The sequence below is a fragment of the Rhamphochromis longiceps genome, linkage group LG6, assembly GCF_057381845.1.
Source record: "Rhamphochromis longiceps isolate RC_006_pf linkage group LG6, R_longiceps_female_GT1.1, whole genome shotgun sequence".
In the NCBI taxonomy this organism is placed as follows: Eukaryota; Metazoa; Chordata; class Actinopteri; order Cichliformes; family Cichlidae; genus Rhamphochromis; species Rhamphochromis longiceps.
The window spans coordinates 7,041,230-7,051,156 of record NC_140562.1 but is presented as its reverse complement, the minus strand read 5'-3'; the positions used below and the strand labels follow the sequence as shown (position 1 = coordinate 7,051,156).

Below are 9,927 nucleotides of genomic sequence, written 5' to 3'. Positions count from 1 at the left end.
TTTCCCTGAATACACACCTCACAGTTCAAACTTTCTTTGTCAGTTTTCCCTTTGATTTTCATACCTTCAACCACATTTTGTAGCTTCAGAATGTCACTATGATTGCAATGTCCCAAAATTTCATGCCATGTCTGCATATCAAAACAATTATTACACTTATCATCGTACTCACTTACAGTCTCAAGGTAATAAAGTCTGTTGTGCTCATGGATGTGAAACTTTGTACCGTCTCTGTGTTGAAGGACGTTCCTTCCTTTCTTAAAGATGATAGTGGCTCCGTTCGTGGTGGCCACTCTCACAGAGAAGATATTCTGTGGAAATGAGGGAATGCATAGGGCGTCTTTCAGTGTTGTTTTACACTGTCTCCCTCTGCTGTCAATCAAGCACACCTCTGCATCTCCTCTGCCTTCAGCCACTCCTTTACACCTGGTGCCATCAGCTAATTCCACACAGTGCGTTCCCGGCTGGAAGTCGTCATCAAATTTCTTGAACGCTGTTTTATCATTCAGGATGTGTGATGTTGCGCCAGTATCCACCATCAGGCCTTTGGTCCTGATGTCTTGTGGCTGTTGAGGTGCCGCGTAGTCATCGCTCATCCGGAAGACATAGGTGTCGTCGCTCTCTGCGTTGTCGCCCTCCTCCGAGGCTGTGCGTGCTTCATCATTCCGTTGTCGTCTCCTGCAAGTCGACTCTCGATGGGTGTTGCTCCTACAGTGACCGCACCACTGTCTGTAGTGGCATGCTCTGGCCTTGTGTCCCCGTTGGCCACACTTAAAACAGACTATGTCTGACATGTCTCTCCTGTGGTCATTAGCAGCTGCTGCGGGTCTCACGCTGGGTTGCACTCTCGCCTTCATGATGTTATCCTCTTGTTCCATTAAGCGCATTTTCTCAGTGTCCTCATAGCTGCGGAGTTTCGTTTTAAATTCCGCAAACTTGATTTCTGATTCACTTTGCGTAATGTGAACGGAAAAAGGTTTAAATGTTTCTGGTAAACCTTTTAACACCATCGCTACAAGCAGACCATCACTAAGTGTCTCTCCAGCATTTCTCAGGGCTGTAATAAATGTCTCTGCGCGTATGATGTACTCCGTGACGCTCTCACTGCTTGCTTTCTTCAGAGAAGTCAGTTCGGTATAAAGGCTGATAATTCTTGGTTTACCTTTTCCTGCATAATAGTCTCTTAAAATTTTCAGTGCCTCGCGTCCATCATCGGCAGCTTCTCTCATCACGAGCGATAAACTCTTATCATCCAGGAACTGTATTAACTCTGCATAGGCCTGGGCATTTTTATCTTCGTCGTCCTCATCTTCGTCATCACTTTTCAATATTGTGTCTTTTAGACCTTGTAATCTAAGATGTCCCAAAAATTTTGTCTCCCACAGTTCATAATTCTTCTCATCTCCGTCAAAAACCAACCTTGCCCATCGGCCACTGGGTTCACCAGCACGCTTATTCATGGTGCTAACTTAGCACGCTAGTCCTCACCGAACACGCTGTACTTTGCGACTTTTCTGGTGGTAAACTTTCCCCTGGCGTAGCTTCAATGTTTTCCTGGGCCCATAACCTGTTAGCAGAGACGGGTCTTCCAGCAGAATCTGCATGAATATTGAAGATACTTATATTGTCTAGACGGAGGAATAATCACACGTGGGGCATCGGCTTTTCACCGGAACAACACTTAGTTTTTATTATTGAACTCTCGCGTGCACTCTGCAGCATAACAGGAAGCATCCTTTCAAAATAAAATCACAACAGATGACAACGAGGGCATACCTATTAACTAGCTCAACAAAATGCCTGAACCCGCAAAGTCCGCGCCCAAGAAGGGCTCTAAGAAAGCCGTGACCAAGACCGCCGGCAAGGGCGGCAAGAAGAAGAGAAAGACCAGGAAGGAGAGCTACGCCATCTACGTGTACAAGGTGCTGAAGCAGGTCCACCCCGACACCGGGATCTCCTCCAAGGCCATGAGCATCATGAACTCGTTTGTCAACGACATCTTCGAGCGCATCGCTGCCGAGGCCTCTCGCCTGGCCCACTACAACAAACGCTCCACCATCACGTCCAGGGAGATCCAGACCGTAGTGCGCCTGCTGCTCCCCGGTGAGCTGGCCAAGCACGCCGTGTCTGAGGGCACCAAGGCCGTCACCAAGTACACCAGCTCCAAGTAAACTGATCCTGCTGTCAGTCAACCCAACGGCTCTTTTCAGAGCCACCCACTCTGTCCTGAAGAGCATACGTTCTACCTTCAAACGTGCAGTTACTATGTTGCCAACTACTGCAATCGCGGAAATGCTTCTTTGTCACTAGGTGCTATTGATCCGCTACATTGACCCAGACTCAGGAAATGTCTTGTGTGTGTTGTGGAACGATGACAAAGTAACTACAAATACAACATTAATGCCACTTTATGTTTGACAGTCTTTCAGTGCATTTCAATGGCTCCCCTGTGGGCGGCGCCTCCGCTGCATTTCCTGCAGGACTGAGAGGAGGAGAGCCACCTCTGTCCCCAAAGCCACTCTGCTTTTTAACTCCAGCCCTTAAGACCATTTCCCACACCTGTAAACATGAACTACTCTACACTGAAAAAATGGGAATTGGCAGGCTTTTGAATTTGCACAAATGAATTTAGTTAATGCTACACAAACCTTTCATGTTTCTCTTATTTACATGATTAAATAAAGTACCATTTACTTGATTATAAACAATACTGAGACTACTCATTTTTCTTGCATTGATTTAAAGTGACTAAATTAGAATACTAAAACCATTGTAATCATATTTGACCACAACCGGAAATGATGCAATATATTCAAAGACAACAACTAAATATGATTGGATAATAAGACCTAGAGTCTTATCCAATAAGACAACAACATAATTTAAGGAGAGCGCAATTGACCTCCAGATTCTGGAAGACTGTTTAGCCACATGCAACCTTTGGCACTGAGTCAGGCATACTGAGAAGGTAAGTAATTTAAATACATTTGTTTTAGTTGGGTACATTTTCACAGAATTGTTGTAGTGCATGCTATATGAAAAGTAATCTGTAATGCATCTGCATGTTGTTTTTACAGTGCTAGCTAAAGTTGGTATTAGCTCTGTGGCTAAAGCTGAAAAATAGTAACAAATTGCACATAGTCGGGAGAAAGCAGCTGTTGTCAGTCAGATATGGAATTTATGCATGTGACAGAGAGCACTGACGTTTTTGATGGCTTAGCAAGTTAAAACGTCACTGAGAGAGCGCAATAGTGTTTGTGTTATTCGTGCTAGTTATGGCTACAGTGGCTAATTAGTCCGGCTGTAACCGTCAGAGTTTAAGAAGCTGGGAGCCCCACAGTGCCATACCTTAATTCTTGCTGCTGACACACACTCAAGTTATACTAAGGATCCTGCCACCTTAGACGTGGGTTTGAGAACCTGTACCCATAAATGCCAAATCATTTTTCCATTTAGTTGTTTTAGGTGAAGTGTAACTTACTTGACTATTCTATTGGTCACGCCCAAATAATACAGCAGATATCTACAAGGAGATAAGTTGGTTCAACAGAGTATGTCTTATTAAGTGATGTATTGTGAATTTTCCAACATCATCCTAACAAAAATTAGGACCCTCCCCCCCTTTTTTTTCTACTTTGTGTAGAACATATGTGAGCTGCTTCTCAAAACATTGTGGATAAATGAGAAAGATTGGTACTTAAAAGAAACCATTGATGCTCTTCTGGACTGGAATACTTTTTTTCAATTAAAATTAATTTTTTTTGTGATGGTGGAATTTTTACCTTTATGATTACAGAAGTCAAAACATCAGATGATGATAGCTTACCATCTAAACTCCCCACCTCTTGGCAAGTCTGAATTAGAGGTCTCAGCTGTATCGGCCTTTCTAGTGGATTTGCTTAAAGAGGAGATAGCTTAACTCATTAGGTACATACAGTATTCCCTGACATTCTAGAGGTTGACCTTGCACAGTGTGTGACATTAAAGGGCATAACTTATAGAAAGGGAATGGTACTGGCCCAAAGGGCGGGCAGCAGGTGGATTGCCAGAATACTGAAAAACCGTATCTGCATTGTACCACAGCATATTCTACATTGTCAGAGAGCTTGGTGGCTGGTACAGAGAGCACCACAGAGCGTTTGAGCTCAGCCCAGTATCCACAAGAATATTCACTCTCGCTTCACTCTGTGAACTCCTTGATACTTATCCATTGGTTGACTATGAGATTGGATCAGTCCACATTGTGACTTTAAAAAGGCATATAGAAATAAAAGGTGTTCATATAAGTGTAATAGGTTCAGTCGCATGTATTTCATTAGATAAATTCTTCTTTTTTTATGTCTGATCTTTATAACTTTGACTATTGGGTATGGATAGCTTCATGAAAACTAAACTGAAATGATTCTTTCTGAATGTCTGATATGTAATTCTTTTTTGCCTACAGAGTCCTATGGTCCTAAAGACTGTTTTGGCTGACGGAACCTGTCGAAGGCTCACTCTCTAATGGAGCGCCTGAATCAACTGAGGATCTCATCGTTGAAGTCAAGAGACAGTGTTGTCTTCAGGGCAGTTTCAGACTTCAGTTTATGGATTCCTTGTTTGGGAATGAGTTTCTTAACCTTACCTCAGTTTCAGAAGTAGCAGACAAGGGGACTCTTAAAGCTATTGACATGTCAAAGCCCACCACATGGACATAAAAAAGAGTAACAGAGTTGGTGAAACTCAAGATGGAAAAGACTTTTTCATACAGAAGACATGAAGTTGTTCGTGATGCACCAATGGTGGAGGCTTTCATGGCAAGATGGCCTGCTCTATTTGATTTCCATGAGGTAAGGTTTGCCTCATACACGGTGTTCTTGTGGTATTAGCCTAAATGGTTAAGGCACAGTTGTTATTTGACAGCCCATTTCTTCAGCATGAGTGATTGCAGCCTTCTTCCAGGTATTAAACCTTTGAAGCTCATTCCTCTGTGCTCATGTTTTCAGATCAAGGCTGAGTTTAAGAGAATTGCCACCATCCCCCCTCAAACAAAGTTCGTGGCTCGGCTGGCTCTCCACTTGGACAAACTGGTGAAGTTGGTCAACAGAAGAGGAGAGCTTGGATTAATACTGAAAAGAATTGTTGCATAAATGGATAATGTAAGTGATAAAGCCTCAACATTCACTTAACATGATCCTCTTTGGATGAAACTTTATAATTGTGGAAGATTTCAAATGTTTTCCCATGATAAATTTGTATTTGTATTTTTACATCTGCTTGTTTTTTTTAACCTTCACTTTGTCAACTTATTATTAATTGCCAGGAAACCTATTATTAATTTGTGTGCCTTTTACTTTAAAAACATTCATGTAAAGTACACTATTAAAACTTAAATGAAGGACAAGGGCTGAATGAAGATGCTAATTACATGAATTTCATTTCAGTGTGAAGAAGAGCAGGAGCACCAGCCCCCATCATGTACACTTTCTACAGAGGCACCATCGAGAGCATCCTGTCGAGCTGCATCACTGTGTGGTTTGGAGCCTGCAATGCGTCCTGTCATAGAACCCTCCAACGCATAGTGAGGGCTGCAGAGAGGATCATTGGTGTCTCTCTCCCCTCCCTCCAGGACATTTACAGCACCCGTCTCACTAAAAAAGCCCTTTGCATAGCGGCTGATCCCACGCACCCAATGCAAAGCTTCTTCAAGCTGCTGCCGTCAGGGAGGAGACTGCGGAGTCTCCAGGCCAGGACCAGCAGACTGAAGGACAGCTTCATCCATCAGGCTGTCAGGAAGCTTAACTCCCTCCCCTCTTCTCCTCCATGGTCTCACTGAACTCTGTCACACACACACACACACACACACACACACACACACACACACACACACACACACACACACACACACACACACACACACTCCTCGTGCCTATGGTACGACAACTCTCTCTCTGACTGACTCACTGGCCTGCACCAGTTACCAGTCACTTTGTGGAGCATTGGACTGCCATTACCTCATAAGACTTTGTTGTTATACTATCTCTTACCGTACATTACTAAATCTCCATTTGCACTATTTGCCTATTTGCACTACTCTGCCTGGTTTACACTCAATGTCATTTACCCTTACCTGAATATTGTATATTGTATATTGCATAGCTTTCTTGTTAAATTGTATTGTATTTATTTAAATTTTTACTTTTTAATTATTTTATTTGCATTTTTTAATCACTCTCTTATATTTAAATGTTCATTTGCTATTTCATCTAGGGTTTGAGAGTAACGAAATTTCTATTCTCTGTATGTCCTGTACATGTGGCAGAATTGACAAATAAAGTTGACTTTGACTTGACTTTGACTTTGATGTTGATGCTGAGTGTGTCAAGGAAGTGTGTATCTACATGGGTGAAGACGCTGGCTTATCCAGGAGTATGTGGTATGTACTTGTCTTTTTTTTTCGGACTTTCCACAGTGTCATATTACTTGGCATGAAATGACTAACATGGCTTCTTTTTTACAGGGCATGGAAGAACGTGCCATCAGTGAGACTGTTGAAGACACCACTGTTCAAATTTATCTTCTTAAAGAGCAAGATGAACAAGAGTTGTCCTTGCAGGCATCAGGGTGGTGAAGAATTTGGATAATGTAGCATTTGCTGTGATAATGCTATTTGGACTCATGGATGCATTAAACCTTGCCTACCCTGCTGACCTTCGCTACAACTTTGACGTTTTCTAGAAGATTTTCATGGAACTGGATGGAGCTAAACTCTCTAGAGTTCTTGCTTTCAAAAACCATCTGTTTCATTGAGAAGTCAAAGACTGCACTTCTGCAGTTCCTTGCAGTTTTTCATTTTGTGTTCATTTTTTTATTGCTTTCCCCTCATGTGACTGCAATGCAGGATGATTTTTCCTTTTGGTATCATGTTGTAAGAAATTTTTACTGACAATTTTTAGCAATATGTTCTAAGTCAACCTTAATGTCCTGCTTACATGTTTAAAATGAAGATTAAAATTCATGTAGGTGTTTTAGTTATGTAACAATGTCATTTAAGGCTCAACTTAGTTGAAATCTTGTATAGGTAAATACTTGTACAGAAGCTGAAACTGTTATCAAATAATACAGTTATATTTGTATAATTTTTGTTTATTCATAAAAGTGTGTTGCTTTTTTTTTTCAGGTAGTCTTAATTTAATTTACATTTTTCAATTGTGTAATTAATACAAATGTTATATGTAAGAGATGACAGGATCATCTATAAGCACTTTCTTTTACTTGCTGCTAAGGTCAGTTTTTTGTGAAATATTTGCAAATATATTCTCTAACTTTTTTTTTTAGTTATTTCTGCAGGCTATCTTTAAAAATGTGTTAACAAGTTTACATGGATGTGATTTTGGACTTGTTCATGGCAGAATTGCTGCTTTCACTGCTGTTACAGTTTAATAAAGGTGAATTGTTCAGTAGCACTCAGTCTTTGCCTTTTTTGTCAATAATGATCAGTTAATATTTCAATTCAAAAAATTAAGTAGGATTTAAAGCCCTCACCCGCACTGCTCACACTGGAACGGTTCGCAGCCGAGTGTGAAGCAGCGGGAATGAGGATCAGCACCTCCAAATCTGAGGCCATGGTTCTCAGCCGGAAAAGGGTGGAGTGCCCACTCCGGGTCGGGGATGAGTTCCTGCCCCAAGTAGAGGAGTTCAAGTATCTCGGGGTCTTGTTCGCGAGTGATGGGAGAAGGGAGCCAGAGATCGACAGACGGATTGGGGCTGCAGCTGCAGTAATGCGGACGCTGCACCGGTCCGTCGTGGTGAAGAGGGATCTGAGTGTAAAAGCGAAGCTCTCAATTTACCGGTCGATCTACGTCCCTACCCTCACCTATGGCCACGAGCTGTGGGTAGTGACCGAAAGAACGAGATCGCGGATACAAGCGGCAGAAATGAGCTTCCTCCGAAGGGTGGCTGGCCTCTCCCTTAGAGATAGGGTGAGAAGTTCGGCCATCCGGGAGGGGCTCAGAGTAGAGCAGCTGCTGCTCCGCATCGAAAGGAGCCAGCAGAGGTGGTTCGGGCATCTGACAAGGATGCCCCCTGGGCGCCTCCTGGGTGAGGTGTTCCAGGCATGTCCCGGGAGGAGGCCCCGGGGAAGACCCAGGACACGCTGGAGAGATTATATCTCTCGGCTGGCCTGGGAACGCCTTGGTATTCCCCCGGATAAGCTGGAGGAGGTGGCTGGGGAGAGGGAGGTCTGGGCCTCTTTGCTTAGGCTGCTGCCCCCGCGACCCGGCCCCGGATAAAGCGGATGAAGATGGATGGATGGATGGATTTAAAGCCATAATTTGTGTTGCAGGAACATAATTGCAATGTGTTTACATTACATAATATCATTGCATACCACTGGCGAATAAAAATAAGTTGGTGTTAAACATTAAAATATATTGACATTATACAATACATTGATATTATGATAACAGATTAATATTAGTACATCAAACATGATTTTTTAAAGTAATCTGATGTAAATAAAATACTTTGATTTGACAAGCATTAATTACTTGAGGGAAAGTGGAAAATTAAATCAGTCATACTTATTCATATTATGTGGGACCGATGTACACAATAAAATCAAGTAAATTGAAAGAACTTTTTTTTTCAGTGTACGCTCTTTTTGTGCTGCCACTTTATTCACTTTTAGTCACTTAGTTATTTATTCACCTATTCAGTCACTTTAATTTTAAAACTGTATATGCTGTGTATTTATTATCTCATTCTTATTGCCTGTTTATGCCCTGTCCTTGTCTTCAACGTCATGCTGCTCCATTGTATCTTATTTGCCCCTTGGGGATAAGGGCTGTGTGTGTGTGTGTGTGTGTGTGTGTGTGTGTGTGTGTGTGTGTGTGTGTGTGTGTGTGTGTGTGTTATAATATAATACAAAGAAAATTCCAAAAAAAACCCAAATTGAAAACAGTACTTTTTCCACAAAATACCTGAACACAAGTGTTGCTCTGGCCAGTTAACTCATTTTGACAGTTTCTTTACTGTGTGTAAAATGGAAGTGTTTGGGTGTTTTTTTTTCTTTTTTTTCTGATATCCAAAGTTAAGTTTGTCATTTCACAAAAAATTTGCATAGCAGAATCCAAAGAAGCAGTAAACTTAAAATTTAGTATCAATTTGTCTGTATCGTTCTGATCTGGGGTTGCGCCGTTTTTCTTATGTTGTACATTTGCACTTTATGTGGTCCTGTGTTGATTGTCCTATGTAGCACCACGGAAGAACGCTGACTTGCTTCACTGTGTACTGTAGCACTGCACATGGTTGAAATCACAAAGCCACTTGACTTTATGTGCTCGTTAACACTATAATCACACAACTAGACTAACAACTATGATAAAGGCGTGGTTTGTTTGGCCTGTTAGAGGGCAAACATTAGCTACCCTAGATGTCCAAATGGATACTAGGAAAGGTATGAATTACTACCATTAATATATATTTTTATATTAAGTTATTATTAATATGTTTTTGTATTTATTATTATAAGAAAAGGAGTCCAATGTGTTTTCTCTTCCCCCACTTGTGGTACCCCTGGATGGAAGGCATCTTTACCATTTGCCTATACTGCCTATCCCACAGGCAGGCTCTGCTGTGTCCTACGCATCCAGCTTTCCTAGCGATGCTCAAAGAGGAATTTCCGTCAAAGCTATCTTCAATCTAATTCATAATTTGTTGGCTCCGTAGCCACCTTTCTATATGCCTTTAGATAGTACAACTATTGTAGCAAGTGCTGTGAATAAGATATATCTATCTGCTTAGCACTTTTATCTTTTATGTTTAGTTAAGTGTTGTCTTACAGTGTGTTTTGCACTAAGTACCGAAGCAATTTCCTAATGTTGTAAACCTGCTCAACATTAGGAAATAAAACCCATTCTGATTCTGATTCAGAGGTGAATTTTGGTC

The 9,927-nt window shown here is 41.6% G+C and overlaps 1 protein-coding gene and 1 pseudogene across 1 annotated transcript; both read left to right on the top strand.

Annotated features, from left to right (window-relative positions):
* Window positions 1–1,796: 1,796 nt before the first annotated feature.
* On the top strand, window positions 1,797–2,564 carry LOC146667402 (histone H2B 1/2-like). Its single transcript, XM_085409078.1, has one exon. It carries the CDS (start codon window positions 1,797–1,799, stop codon window positions 2,169–2,171), a length of 375 nt encoding a protein of 124 aa, XP_085265204.1. The 3' UTR covers window positions 2,172–2,564.
* A 2,123-nt stretch (window positions 2,565–4,687) lies between these two features.
* LOC146667401 (uncharacterized) lies at window positions 4,688–6,789 on the top strand (annotated as a pseudogene).
* Window positions 6,790–9,927: the final 3,138 nt, after the last annotated feature.